The sequence below is a fragment of the Parambassis ranga genome, chromosome 19 (genome assembly GCF_900634625.1).
Source record: "Parambassis ranga chromosome 19, fParRan2.1, whole genome shotgun sequence".
NCBI lineage: Eukaryota > Metazoa > Chordata > Actinopteri > Ambassidae > Parambassis > Parambassis ranga.
Window position 1 is genome coordinate 21069712 of NC_041039.1, and position 14992 is coordinate 21084703.

Here is a 14992-nt window from a genome sequence, read left to right on the forward strand (position 1 = left end):
CTCTCTCACACATGTGCTGTTCTTGGCTGATCAGTCTCCATATTGTGCTTCTTCTTCTGATGCCGTCCATAGCATGTTGTGTTGCTCTCTTCTTGACGTCCACAAAGCCATCCCATGCTTTAGCTAACCAGCAGGCTGTGGATGCGTTGGTCCGTTTGGTCCTCTGATGCGTGGCACTCTTTGTTTTTGGCCGTATTGAGGTTTGTGTGTTTTTTGTTGTTGTTGTTGTTGTTGAGTGATTTGTGCTGAATTCAAAGCCTGAATTTAGCCATGCTGCTTCTGATTGATCTTCTGTTTGTTGCAGTAGGAATGTTTCAGAGCATTAAGAGAAAACGTGTTGTAATGCATGTCAGTGCAGACACCTAACAGCAGTTCACACATCAATCTCATGTTGATGACCTGTTGTTGATGTTTCTGTGGATGAATAGGATTTAAATCAATAACCCACATTCATGTTTGTCATCTTTCAGGCTGATGACACCTACATGCAGCTGAAGAAGGACTTGGAGTATCTAGACTTAAAGGTGAGAAACATGGATGAGCAGATTTTTGCTGATTTGCTGTTACAATTGTTTGAACTAATCATTTCTTTGAGTGTCATTCCTCTAATGTGCTAATTTGAAATCTCTTGAACTAACACACTTCTATCACTCAAACCCAATGTTGAACCAAGACAGCTACAAATTGAGATGTTCAGGCGTCCGTGTGGGACTAAACATCCACCCCCTCCTCCTCCCCTCGAATATTTTACAGTGATCTTCTAACTCTTGAGTGGTTTTAGAAGCATCTCACAAAAGCAGCCACCATTTTGTGACTGCGGCTCTGTGTCTTTGTGATTTTGACTCCCAGATCAGAGCTCTAGAGCCCCTGATCCTCGCAGTTCACAGTTTACTACTGCACTGCACTGCTGGGCCTCTCAGGCCTCTAATGAACGTAAGCTCAATGTGTATGTGCGTATGTATGTGTGTCTGTATCCAGTGTATTAAAAGATATAAATCTCTCTGGGTGTGTGTGTGTGTGTGTGTGTGTGTGTGTGTGTGTGTGTGCATATATGCTTGTGCATGTTTGTACCGTACTCAGGGTAGGGATGCACGCTCATAGTATACAGTCTGAGTGTGTGTACGTGTGTGTGTTGTTTAGAGAGCGTGTGTTCTAGAAAAGACCATCCCATTGCTTGCAGCACTGCTCGAACAGCATCATGTGATATATGTCCATGTGACCTACCTGACTTCACACAACCCCTCCCACTGTGTGGCGCTGTTGAATAGTGGGCATGGGATGGCTCGGCAGTGCATGTGTTGTGGCTGTGGCTGTGGCCCGGTGGTTGAAAAGCCAGCTGCTTCTACCATCGTCTCTGAAACGCTGCACCTCTGTGACAATAACGCAGAGCTCCACTGTGTTATGATTTGTTTTTTATTATTATTATTATTTTCAAAAAAGAAACACACCTGCTCCTACACTTATTTACTAATTTACAAGTACAGCGTTAAATTTCATGTGCTGTATTTTGAAATGTTTTGAATGAGACTGAACTCATACATAGAAAAAAAAAATCTTTCTTTAATGGAGGGCACATCTCAGTGCATCATGTACAGATGTCTTATGTCCGTGCAGGGCTTCAAAGTCTCCATAGCCTTTGTGTTGTTCATGGCTGACTGAAGCTGACTTTGTGTGCCAAAAAACTCCACTCGCATCGTCATGCACAGGGAGGCTAAGAGAATGTGTCACAGGTAGTCTGCCTCAGCCTTGTGATAGTTTGTAGCTGGTCTCCGTGTTCTGTATTCCCCCTTTTATTTCAGCAATCATGGAGTCATCAGACATTTTGTGTCATGAACATCTGGAAATGTTTCAATTTCTACAATTTTCAGGTCACAGGAAGTCAGACACTGAAGGAGTCAGGGAAACCTGTCAAGGTTGCAGAAAGTGATGTGGATGTGAGTACACAGGAATGAAGTATAAACATATTTTGACAAGTTACATTTTTTGCTTTTTTTTGGTCTGATGCAGCACTTTTTTGCCATAGTTTGCATAATTTCTGTATTTTGCTTGCCTCCAGATCTGAACATGGAACTCTACTTTGCAGCATTGACTGCCAATATTAGTTCAATTCGGGTAAAAGGACAAACAAAATATGGACCATGTGAAAAAGGAGGTTGTTAGCTCTCACCAAACTCCTCTGGTTTGATAAACCAAACGCTCCCCTGCAGCTTTTTCTCTGTATTTGTTCACACAAGCAGTTTAAACAATTTATGTACACATTAATATTTGATGAAGTCCAACAATAAAATCAAAGTTGGGACAGCAAGTCGATTAATAAATTATTCAATAGTATATAAACACGTATCGCACTACGCGCTAGTGTACTTTGTTCACATCAAGCTGTTCAGTCGCAGCCTTATTACATGAGCGCTGTGTTGTGTGTGCTGCACCATGACACAGTGATCCTGGCTTTGTCTTCCAGTTTGCTGAGTTTAATCAGGGATTAATTAACAAGGCTTTGAGCTTCCCTGACACTGTAATTAAAAGTGTCAGGTGGGTCACATCCATTTTGTTTAATGGCTTCGCTCACTGTAATTGTTACCACAGGGTGAAGGGGTATAAAGCTGCAGACGTTTAAGATGCAACGTGCACTCACACACCGTACGCAACCGACAACAAGTTCAGTGCAGCTGCAGAGATAAGGAGGAATTAAGTAAATGAGCCACTTAATTACCCCAAGTCATCACACAGGCACACAGTTTTTTGAGAAGTTGGGAGGTGTTGGATCCGATGACCCACGCTCCCTTCCTCCCATGCTTGTCTCACCTCTGTGTCCCCCCCCCCCCTCTGCAGGTGAAGCTGAGTCGATTATGTGAACAGGACAAGATCCTCAAGGATCTGGAGGCGAGGATCAGCTCCCTGAAGGACGACAAGGTGCGCGCTGCTGGTGGAATACATCATCACATCATAAGACCACAGTCTGTCTGATGAATCATCATGGTGTAACGTTCAAGGACAAAGAGCTTTGTTCTCATGTTTAATGTTTGACAGCAGAAGGAGAGTCAGTAATCAATGAGCAGGTGGCAGCATTGTTCAATGCATTCATTCAGTGTCTCAGGCTGACATTGGGTTTCATGAGATTAAACATTCATGTTGAACTATGACCACATCTTGTCCAGAAGCAAATGACAAAGTGTCAGTATGGATCCTGAACACACCACAAAGAGCAAAACTAGACTGTACACACATATATGAGGGCGAGGTGAGATAGGATCCTTGTAGCTTCAGATTGAAACACGTGTGGAAACATGCTGCCCTCTGGAGGCTTTTTGTATGATTGTTATCTACAGAGTAGTCAATGCCCCTACAAACAGTGTTTCTGAGTTTGTTTAACCTCTTACCCCATTCAGGACAAGCTGGAGAGCGTACTAGATATTTCCCACCAGCAGATGGAGAAGTACCAGGAGCAGCCAACCCACGCCCACAAGATCGCCTACCAGCAGAGGCTGCTGCAAGAAGATCTGGTCACGATCAGGGCCCAAATATCCTGCCTCTCCACGGTATCAATGCCTGTGTGGTTATATTTCTTCTGTGTTTCTCGCTTCTGTGTAAACTGCATATCTATCTGAAGACTTGTATTTTCGTGTAATGCAGGAGATGGCACACGCCTGGGAGGAATACAGCAGGCTCGAGAAAGCAGTAGAGCAGCTGAGGATGGCACTGCAGGCACACATGAACCACAGCGCCACCCCTCAGGTCAGACCAGCATGAGAGACAGTATCTGTGACTCTTGAATTAATAGGTCAGACCTTTGAAACATTTGTTTCCGTCTGTGTGTTATTGATCAGCAGGAGAAGGCTGAGCTGAAGCGTGAACTGTGGAGGATTGAGGACGTGATGGCTGGACTGAGTGCCAGCAAAGCCAACTACAAGGTTACCATTGACTCAGTCCAGAATCCAGGTGGGCCAACTATAGCTCATAATATTGAGATTTAAAATGGGTTCAAGTATTTAAGTACAGCAAATTATCTCCATTTAAGTGGATCAGGAAGTCTCCCTGTAGATCCATTGGAACATCTGCGTTCATTTATCTTTTATGTCTGTGTTCACACACCCCACCAGAGAGGAAATTAGTGCCTTCGGTGTCAGACCCGGCAGTGCCTTCTCACAGCACTGAGGTCCAGCCGCCCCCTCGCAGTTCCATTCCCACCATCCACTCCTATACTTTGCCTCACAGCACTGTGCCAAAGTGGGTAAGTGTCACCCCCAACAAACAAGTTATCATGTATGAAAAGCTTAGGCAGGGTGTCCGCGGGGTCCTAAAAAGTATTAAAAGTTGATGAATCAATTGTGGGAAAATTAAGGCCCCTAAAAAAGTATTGAAAAGTCTTAATCGCCGTTTCATGAGGCATTAAATTTTATTGTTATTCAAGCAATAAAAGTATCCATGAATATTTATTTTCCTCCATGGCATTAAAACGATGTGACGGTGGCGTACTCGTTGCCTCGGGGCCGTGTGCTGACATGTGCGACGTCACCCGACAGTGGAAACAATAAGCATAGCATCGATGGGCATAAATACAAGTCGGGCAGTAGTATGGGCGGCACATGGATGCTGTGTGCACATTCACACAAGCCTAGGCACATGTCCAAAATTTAGATCATGATGTAATAAGTTATTGTTCCACTGAAAAGGACACAAAGCCCACTTTGAGACATTTAGGTGTTTGGGGTCACAGGTTACAGACTGGATTTTCTGTAGAGTCAGGTTCCTGAATTAAATATAGTAAAACATACCGGTGCATGTTTGTTCGCTGTCTCCGTCTAATAACCACAATGGCGGGCCTTCTTAATTCACCATGTTTTTAGCGTTACGTTGCCTCTTGAATTTCTCTTCACGGCTTACGCATTGAGAGTGAGACCCAAACAATTCAACAGGCTCACACCACCACACCGCTTCACCGCACATAATTTCCTATAGACTATCCTATAAATGAGTCAAAGGCAGAATGTGCACTTCTAACAGCTGAATTTAGCCCGAATTTTAGTCTGAAAATAGCGACCTAACGACCAATCAGAAAAAAAAAATTTCTTAGCCAATCAAAAAATGGAATTCCTTAAGTTTAATGTATTCAGCTTACCTAATTTCTGTTAAATTTCAAACTACAACTGTTTAAAGATGTGTCGCTAACAACGGCTTCAGTGGCGATGAGGTCTTAAAATATTGTTGAAAGGTTTTTAAAAAGTCTTAAAAAGGTATTGAAATTAACCTCAGGATTCCTGCATATACCCTGTTAGGGAACTGTCTGTGGAGTCATCAGCAATAAGTACATTTATTGTTATACAGGCAGAGGACAGCGCCCCGCCCCGGCCACCACTGCCTCGCCTCTACGACTACGAGGAGACGCCCCCTGTGGTGCCACCTCTCCCCAAAGAGGCCTCCGTCATCCGCCACACGTCCGTGCGTGGGCTGAAACGCCAATCAGACGAGAGGAAGAGGGACAGGGAGAGTGGGCAGTATGTTGCCAATGGAGACTGTAAGGTACGCTTCTCTGTGGAAAACCAGAAACACCAACGGACAATACACACATGCCACAATTACTTCCTGTTTAACCTCCTCTGGTTTCAGGCTGACTTGCGATCATACCTGAGTGAACCAGAGCTGCCGGGAATAAGTCACCACAACACGGGCTCTGACATTGACTACCAGTATTTCCCAAGCAAAGGTAAAAAAAAATAAATGTACTGGAAACTGTTTGGTGTTACTTTGACCAGAACATTATATTACAGCCTGTGATTCCCTCGGCCGCATCCCACAGCCCAACCATAGTTTGTTTAAATATAAATAAGGCATGCACTCAGGCGATGGAGGTGCACTATGGTGGAGTTCTTTTAGAAAATGTCAGACAGACACAATTAGGAGTGTTCTGGAAAATACATATTTTAATTAAAAAAACAGATCAGTCCTCGCATGCTAATTAAAATAAGAGTTGAAAGTGCTCAAACATTAGGTTTTAAACTAAACCAAATCGATTCTTTTCCTGATTATTGTCATCAACAGACTCCTCATCCCGACTGCACCAGTCCAGCTCCATCACTTCCTACGTCACCCTCAGAAGAGGCCCCGGGAGCTTTGCAGCAAAGGTGAGTTCAGTGAGTGACACTTGATGATTTGTAGAAAATTCTTATTTTTCCTTCCGCTGTCCTAAATCTTCCTTTGTGTCCCTCCTCATCTTCCCATAATGCATCATCCATCCCCTCCCCGCATCTTCACTCCAACTTTTTTCCCTCAGGAGAGACCTAAGAGTGCCTTGGAGCGTCTGTCATCGCCCACCGAGGCCCAGCAGCTCCCGAGCACCCAGCCCCGAGGTCGAATGACGGCGGAGGAACAGCTGGAGCGGATGAAGCGCCACCAGAAGGCGCTGGTTCGCGAGCGCAAGAGGAACCTCAGCCAGGGCGAGCGCTCCGGCACGGGCTTCTCCACCTCCACTGCCAGCACCCAGCGCTCCTCCTCCTCCTCCAGGCTGCCATCCAGCACCGCTGATCCACCGGCCTCCGTACGTTACCCTCCGCCCCTGCGCAGCAGCAGCAGACATAGGGAGCACCAACCTCACCACCCGTGCTGCTATGCCTCTCTGCAGCCTCCAGCCACATCATAACCTGGCAGGAATGCTAACACACTAGCACTCCTCTCTGCCTTTGTGTAACTGATGGTTGTTGATGGTGCAAGCACTAACGAGCTAAATGGCAGGACTCACAACTGACTAGCTAACTTGGTGAACACTTTAAGAACAGAATGAGCACAGGGGATTGTGGGTAATGCTAGTTATGGACTGAGACAAAGTAGCTCTGTTTATTTTTCCTTTTTTAAGGTTCAGGGGTTTAAATGAACCTTATTACCACTGCCCCCTGGTGGGACCTCACTGACACAATTCTGAATGTAAATCCATTGAGAAGTGGAGGAGTGGAAGGCGTCACTCAGCCTTCCTTTCTCTGTTTTAATCACCAGAAAGTAGAGAGAAGAGCCCATTTATGTACATCTACATAACTGTGTACTTGTACACTTTTATTTATTTACTGAGTGATATTTTCAGTATACAGTTGTACAGCTATATTTTGTAGAGATTTGGTATATAGAGCATATAGAGGAGTCGGAGGCGTGGGGGGACTGTTGGAAGAAGACAAAAAAAAAAAGCTTTCAGGTTGAAGAAATGAAGAAAGAAGCAACGCTCGTGGCACAAATCATGATCACACCTCCCTGCTTTCTTTTCTTCGAAAGAAATCCAAGTGCCTTGTTTCGTTGACGATCCTTTTGCCTTTGCCCCAAATTTACCTCCTTAATCAACATTCGATCTAATCATGGCTCATTTAAAGCACCGATCCACACACGTTGTAGAATGGTAGAAATGATTTTTTCGAGGTTGCAGATGTGAGTTAGAGGGGAAACTTTGACATTCAGACTAAATCTAGTTCACGGCTAGCTGGTTTCAGTGAGGAATGCTAACAATGCTAACATGCATGGGATTTTTTACAATGTCAAAGTTTTCCATTGAGATATCATAACATGAACAGTAACCACTGCCAGATTGGAATTACAGACTAACACACACACACACTTAATCAGATTGCTGTGTGAGCTGCCTGTAATTTACACTATATTTCCCATAAATCCTTGAAACTCAAATGACCCTATAATGAAAAGCAATACATAGTTTGTCATCTTCTGCTACTACTTTTCACCTCTTCATAACACCAGAGCATATTTTAGTTTCTCTACTCCACCAGCATAAAACATGTTTACAACATTTGATTTAACGTCCTCGTTAATACAGCCTTCATTTTCCCCTGTGAGGTTTTTTTTTTGTTGCCACATTTAAAGTTGGAATCAGAAGCTCAGAGCACTTCTAAGTGGCCTATGCTGTGCTGTTTTATGCATCATAACTATACCAGGCAGGTTCAGGCAGACTGGGCTGAAATGCAATAAAAGAGCAGTTCAGTGTGTGAACAAGGAGCAACAGTAACAACAGTATTTCACTGCTTCGTGCAGAACATTTAGATTATTGATCTTTATCAAAAGTAGAAATAAAATCTCAGACATAATCAAAAAGAAGACAAATGGAATAATCCTTGCAGCAATATATGACTTTTATGAACACGTGTGCTTGTCATCCATCAGTTCGGCTCCTTGTTAAAACTTTTCTGCCACACTGCTTTTTTTTTTCTTTCCACAGCTACACACCGTAATCCTGATCAGATAGAGAAATAGTAACAAGAGGTTGCTGATTTGAAAAGTAGAAATAAAGTAGAGAACTTAGAGAAATGAACGGCTAATCACCACCTAATTCTGTGTAATCGAGAAGCAACGCACAACTCTTTCCCTTTTCTTTTCTATCATGTAGAGATTTGCACTTGACAATAAAGAGTTTCTTGCTTCTGAACGTCCTCTTGGCTGTATTCTTCCTAATGCGGCGGCGGTGGTGGTGGGGGGGCGGGGGTTTGACGAATCTGTTTCTGCATGGTTGTTTCTCTTTCTCTCTTTGTGTGTGTCTTGTGTGCGATTGATTCTCCTGAGCACAACACAAGGCATGTGATGCAGACTGTTTCCCAGAGCATGCGAACACGCCGTGCAGATCAGAACCCGCTGCAGGCTGCTGGAAAAGGAAGGATGCATGCATGGCTTTGATGATCCTTGGATGATTACTCACAAGTACCCCAACAACACACACACACACACACACAGACGGAGACTCAAAGTATTATTTTTTTATAAATGCCAATGTGCCAGTGTAGATGTGGTATGTGTGTAAATACAGCTTCCAGTAACAAAGACTAATCCTCCACCAGGGCCCCTTCCTGCTGTAATTATTCCTGGCTGCACTTAAATGTTAAATATATATTTGTCTCCCTCTACCTGAGGCAGCCCTCACTGCAGGATCAGTGCATATTTATTGATCCTACTGGGACATTTGTGCCTTTTATCTAATCATAGCTCCAATCCTCAGAACTTCATTTGTTCCTTGTAGCTTATCTGTACATTATTCATATGAAAATTGACAGAAAAAAGAGAATTTTTAAAAATAAATGTATTTATATTGTCACACCAGCAGTCAAAAACCCAAAGACATCCAGCACATTTTCCAATTTAAGAAGCTGGAAGCTGGAAATTCTTTTATAAAATGTATTTTTTTTTTAGCTAATATTGGCAAATTAACTTTCGGTTGAATAATTAATTAATCGACTCATAACTTGCTTCTGCTTGCAGATATTCCAGGAAATATTTTGATTTTGAAATACTTTAATAATCCCATCAGGGAAATTGCTTAAGGCTGCCCAGCAAGGGGCGCCACACACCAGTGAGTGCACTGGAGGCAATGCAGGTAAAGTGCTTTGCCCAAGGACACACAACAATGACTAGGGAGGAGCTGGGATCGAACCACCAACCTTCCGGTTATTGGACAACCCTGCTCTACTGCTGAGCCACTGCTGCCCTAAATATATATTCTATTCAAGACTGCAAGATTTAATAGCTTCATTAATTTAACGTGCAACCCTGATGAGGCATATGTACGTCTATAAAACCTTTAATCTGTTTTGTTGTGTAACGCTGACCCCTGCTGCCACTCAGGTGTTTAACTGGCATGAGGAGCGACCTGGAGCTGAAGGTCAGAGCGATGAAGGGCAGAGTCAAAGCAAAGAAAGGCGGAGGATCCTTTCAGATGAGTGGGTGACGGTAACAGCCACACAGATGCGAGAGGTGGACGTGGAACCTGTTGACTACGTCCTGGACATCAGCCAAGAGGTATTTATTAACTTCTTGTGTCTGTTCTCTTAATACACCACGACATGTCCTTAAAGCGTAGCACTGCTGTGTAGTCTGAATCCTTGTCTGTCCTACATGCAGCTTTCAAAACCAAAAAAGGTTCCTATCCCGGAGCGCTACGTAGAGTCTGACCCTGAGGAGCCTCTTAGTCCAGAGGAGCTGGAGGAGCGCTCCCGTCGGGCCGAACGCATCAAAAACATTCTGGCCAAATCCAGGTATACTCTACAAACACTGCTGCTGTTTTCATCACAAAAGGACTCAAAAGACATGTTTAAAAGTGAATACCCGTACTTTTAATTCCATGTTTTTGGTGTAAGAACATAATAAACACCATCTGATTGTAGTGGGTCTTAGTATAGGGCAGATACAACCTCTGATGAACAACAACATAGAAAATCCAGCTTCCCTATTGGTGTGTTTTCTCAGCCTTAGTTCAGTTTGCTTTTTGACAGTGTTCAGAACATACAGCCGTCTGCAGCGCTGGACTTCAGTGAGCTGGACTCAGCCATGCAGCAGCAGGAGAGGATCATGAACGTGTCCTACGCCCTGGCCTCCGAGGCCTCACGCAAGAGCAAACTGGTTGCAGGTATAGCAACACAAACACAGACAATTTAAGGTTTCAGTTTTACACTCACACAAAAGTGTGTGGTCAAAATGAAATAGAACATTTAATAAGTAAATGACCCGGGCTTGCCATCTCAGACTGTGATGTATTGTCACTGGCGTGCAGGGACTGAGTGGATGGAGAGGCGGAGAGCATGTCTGGTCCAGGTATACAGTGTGTGTGTCGTTATATGTTGTGTTTGTGAGGATGTGCACAGTTATGGCTCAAACACATGAAACCTTCTAAAAATCTGCAGAAACGTACGCGTACATGTGTTTTTGATTTGTAGCGTCTGTGCACAGTCACAGTGTTTCTTTGTTTTGGTGACATTTTAGAAGAGAGCATCAGGGGCAGGTTTCACAAAGACAGTTCTGACTTGTCCGCAATGCTTGACCGGACTAAAATGTGCGCGTGAGATCAGTGCACACAAACTGGCAGCTGAGTCACTTGTGGTAAACATGACTGATTTTTCTGATAATACTGTACAATTAAGAACCTGCAGAGTGAGGTTGTTTTATATTTTTACATTCTTTGGCAAAACCTTTCTTTAAGGAAGCTCTTAGGAGGATTCTGACTGAAGGAGGACGCTTCAAAGTCCTAATTTATCCTGAATTCATAGCAAATCAGCCCAAAGAGAGTAGAAAGCGAGCTGACCATAAACTCAAGGTTTCTTCCCATCATAGGGGAGTTATTCCTGCCACTGTTGCCTTCACTGCTCGCTCAGAGGTCTACCGACAATTGTTCCTTATGAAAGACGTGATATAAATTGAATTGAAACAGTTTTGTTGTTGAAGTCTTTGTGAAATCAGCCGGGCTCCCTCACAGCTTCAGAGGAATCAAACACACTGCTTTGATGAGACACGGTGGCCTTCCTGATGCAGGTGGTGTGTGGGTGGAGGTTGTGTGTCTTTTTTGTGATAAATCTTTCATTTTAGACATGCAGACTGATTTGTGCAGCACCTTCTTGAGAGGATTTCTAACAGTGTACACATCTTCATAAACATTCTGTCTTCATCAAACATGTCGGAGATCTATTTTCAAACCGGAAGTTTTATTTACATAAGTACTATTGGATCATATGCTGCCATGACTGCAGTCAGTAAACTGATTTATGACTTCTTTTTTTTTCCCCTTTAGCCAAAGCTGCTGCAGAGCATTGACCAACAGAAACCAGCGCCACAAACAGGAGACTCTCTGAAGTGAAAGAAGTCCACGACTAACTGATTTTTACGAGTGAGAACAAAACACACGTCTTTGATTGGTAGTTTTAAAACATGTTTTCCTGCTTATGCACTGACATTGCACAATTAAATAATAATTTATAACACCAGTCAGATGCTTTTTTTTTAAAAACAAATAACTGCAGTTAATGGAGAAGTCGAATGAAAGGCGGTGCCATCATGTTCAGATTGCAGTTAGTAATGTTGAGGCATCAATCATTTATTTATTACACTGTTTGGCTTAACATGCTGCCATTGTATGCTTCTCTTTCAATACTGTCACGCAGTAATCATAACTCCAAAGCACTAGAATATGAAACGTCTTTACAGAAAAATAAATACTACACTGTGGATTATTTGGAGTCTGTTTTCTTTCCCATCAGGTCAAATGAATTAATTGTTAAAAAGAAGCACCTTTAAGTCATCTTTACAAAATGGAGAATTACTGTAAATCTTAAGCATCTGTAGTTCTAATATTGAGGACAGCAAACATTACAATTGACACTTCCTTTTATTTGTGTCGAAACAAAAAACACAATGCCCACACCGATCATGCTGATGGACAAGAAACCCTGTTTCATCCAACACAGTTCATGACATATGCAGGTACTGTTAAAACCATCTCACTGATCACAGACTGGACTGTTTGTATCTAAATACGTTTTTGTTTAGCAGACCAGAGGCAGAAATGACGTCCTGCAGACTCAATTCTTCGCTGACATGCAAACCCGAATGAAGTCAAACAACAAGCTCTAGTATGAAAAACATGTTTCTATGTGTTTAAGTATCAGGTGATTGCCTACTGTTAAACGCATGACATCAGAATGTACAAATTTGAGATTACAAAAACTAAGCCCACCCCCCCTCGGCCCTATGAAGATTTCACAAAGGCCATTTTGTAGGTGTGTTTCCTTTCTTTGCTCGCACTGTCTGGGCTAGAGTCGGCCTGGTCTGACGTTTTTTCCTTCGGGTCGGGCTCGCAGCCTTTGTCCTGATCTTCCGTGGGTTCGTCTTCACTGGTGGACTCTGACTTCTCTGACTCTGTTTCTGTTGTCTGAGTGTCCACAGCTGGAAGGGGTAAAGGCTCTGGCTGTGGGTCAGGCTGTGGATGAGAGAGAGTGCAGAGATCATTTTACCTAGCCTGATTAACATGAACCATTACTGATCCTGTGTTGAACAAAGGATGGTGCTCATCGCAGGTTAGCAAACCATTTTTTAGCAGTAAGCAGTGACCCCTCACCTCACTGAAACCCAGCCCACAGTGTCGGCGGTTTCGGCCTGACAGTTTCCCATCCATGCCCTGCTGGTACTGTATCTCCAGCTGCTCGTTGATCTTTCTATCTTCCTGCCCTGCAGAGGAGACACCAGTCACAACAGGCACACCCAGCCATGACAGGCCTATCCATGTATGGATAGATCTGTGTGGAGGGTGTGTAGCAGGGAAGCAGGGTTATTGTACTGGGAATGAGGGTGACACACAGCATGGATAGGTGGTGTGGGACATTTTTAGACATGTCCTGTGTTAGCAAATTCAGCATTTTACAAAAAAAAAAACTTACCACTACGCAAGTGAGATGAGGATTTGTGATCACCAATGACAAGGCGCCCAGTGTGTTCTTTCTGGAAATAAAAAAAATCAACTCACTCACTCAACTTCTATCACTATCACTTTATTTTGCTGCTAAAACCCTACAATTAAGTGCACTTAAGGTGAGCCGAGGTACAAACCTTGCGCGCACCCATCAAACGTAAAAACTTTTGCTTCCTCTCATCGCTCCCCAAATCAGCAGAGGCCCACTGAGTAGATCCATCCTGCAAAAACAAACAACGCTCACATCATTACCTCATCTTTACCGGGCGCAAGCTGCCTCTGATACTCCTGATGAGGTTCAGAGCAGAAATCATCTGCAAATGAACTGGCTGACTGACAGATAATGTGATCTGCGATTATTTTGAAACTACACATATATATTTTTTTTATTTTCAAGAGAAAAGAAAGATTTAAGGCTCTCAACAGTTTTGTATTAAGTAAAATTTTTGTTTGGGTTTGTATTAAATCGTTATTCTACATAATAATAATAATAAAACCCTGAAGAAATTACTTTTTCTGAGGAGATTATGATCATTTTTCTTTATCAAATTATCATGAAAATTATATTGGTAACTAAAAGAAGTAATAATTTCCTGCAGCTATAAAGACGTTTCCAGTATTCACTGTACCAAAGTTAGTATCAACACAAAAGGACAATGTGTAATCTAATGCAACAAAACATGAACTAAATTATTTTAATTCTGAGCCAGTTGAACTCAGATTCGATCTAAAACTGCACAGAGTGTAGTGTTTGTTTACTAAATGGTTTTAAGCCAACCTAGAAATGTAAATAAACTTTTTCGTGGTTGCAACGTGCTCATGTTTCATGATATAAGCTCTTGAATCCAAACGTTAGCAAAGTGGCTACTCGAAGCCGCTGCGTAACTTAAGATTTACTTTACAATAACCTTCGTATTTTCAAACTTCACTCACTTCACCGGAAGATGCGGGTCGTTTTGTTCCGTGCCTGTCCTCCGGAGAACTCATTTTTGAAAGGTAGATTTAGTAAAATGTCGATAGATTATTATGCCACATAGCAAATGCTAGCTAGAATTGTCAACAAGCCTGCAGCTCAACACTTCCGGTCCAGTCTTCTTCTGCTTCCTTTTCTTCTTCTTCTCTGAGGTTTGACGGCAGCCGGCATCCGCAATGTTGCATTACTGCCACCTTCTGGGCTTGTTACTAGCCTACAGCTCTTAAGTTCTATATTGTATTAATTAACCCAGTGTCTCGGTTCAGTCTTCTTCTTTAATTACGGGTAATGTACTTTACATCTGGGTCTAAAGCAACACTCTGGAGTTTTCAGCCTCCAAACTTTATTTCAAAAATCACTGTGATCGTACATCAGCGCACAATAAATTGCACGACACCCCTTTCTTTGCTTGAGAGCGTTTGTATTACCTACACTGGGACTATGAAACATTGGGGTTCTGGTAGGAACCCTTATCTAAAAAAGGACTACAAACATTTCCCACTTTACGGCACACGTCACATCCGCAAACAGAGTTAGCAGCAAAGTTCAAAGTCATGACTGAAGCAGCGAATTAACGGAAAAAAAGTTTTAAAAAATTTGAAATCCACTCGGTTATTTATTTACAACTTGTTTTGAACATACTGAAGACGCATTCAGAGAGAGAGATTATAGCAATGACGCTGTTAACGCGGGAGACAGCAGAGCGACAGAACACTGAGCATGCGCACACTTTACAGGTACGGTGTCTGTTTGAGTCCACACAGAGCGCGAACACAAACATTCAGTCCAGCAAACAACTGAAGGTA

At 42.9% G+C, this 14992-nt stretch overlaps 2 protein-coding genes across 10 annotated transcripts in view; one reads left to right on the forward strand and one right to left on the reverse strand.

Moving 5' to 3' along the window:
- The window catches only part of LOC114452343 (pleckstrin homology domain-containing family A member 7-like), a 96118-nt gene extending 84140 nt beyond the window's left edge, over positions 1-11978 (forward strand). For 6 of the 9 annotated variants that reach the window (XM_028431607.1, XM_028431604.1, XM_028431606.1 and 3 more), the window contains 15 exons: positions 471-524; positions 1869-1934; positions 2833-2913; positions 3390-3539; positions 3634-3735; positions 3828-3939; positions 4101-4231; positions 5326-5520; positions 5608-5704; positions 6040-6122; positions 6272-6535; positions 9604-9777; positions 9880-10013; positions 10251-10384; positions 11540-11942. In XM_028431607.1, coding sequence (XP_028287408.1) covers positions 471-524; positions 1869-1934; positions 2833-2913; positions 3390-3539; positions 3634-3735; positions 3828-3939; positions 4101-4231; positions 5326-5520; positions 5608-5704; positions 6040-6122; positions 6272-6535; positions 9604-9777; positions 9880-10013; positions 10251-10384; positions 11540-11562 — 1800 coding nt within the window. In that variant the 3' untranslated portion in view covers positions 11563-11942. Of the gene's footprint in view, positions 1-470; positions 525-1868; positions 1935-2832; positions 2914-3389; positions 3540-3633; positions 3736-3827; positions 3940-4100; positions 4232-5325; positions 5521-5607; positions 5705-6039; positions 6123-6271; positions 6536-9603; positions 9778-9879; positions 10014-10250; positions 10385-11539 lie in introns of all 9 variants that reach the window. The other 3 variants (XM_028431603.1, XM_028431608.1, XM_028431602.1) reach the window with 2 other exon arrangements.
- Positions 11979-12114: 136 nt separating this feature from the next.
- Positions 12115-14326, reverse strand: c19h11orf58 (chromosome 19 C11orf58 homolog). Its single transcript, XM_028431620.1, has 5 exons — positions 14147-14326; positions 13351-13434; positions 13182-13242; positions 12863-12972; positions 12115-12724 (listed from the first exon to the last, which is right to left on the reverse strand). Exons 1-5 carry the CDS (start codon positions 14198-14200, stop codon positions 12494-12496), a joined length of 540 nt encoding a protein of 179 aa, XP_028287421.1. The 5' UTR covers positions 14201-14326; the 3' UTR covers positions 12115-12493.
- Between the last annotated feature and the right edge of the window lie 666 nt (positions 14327-14992).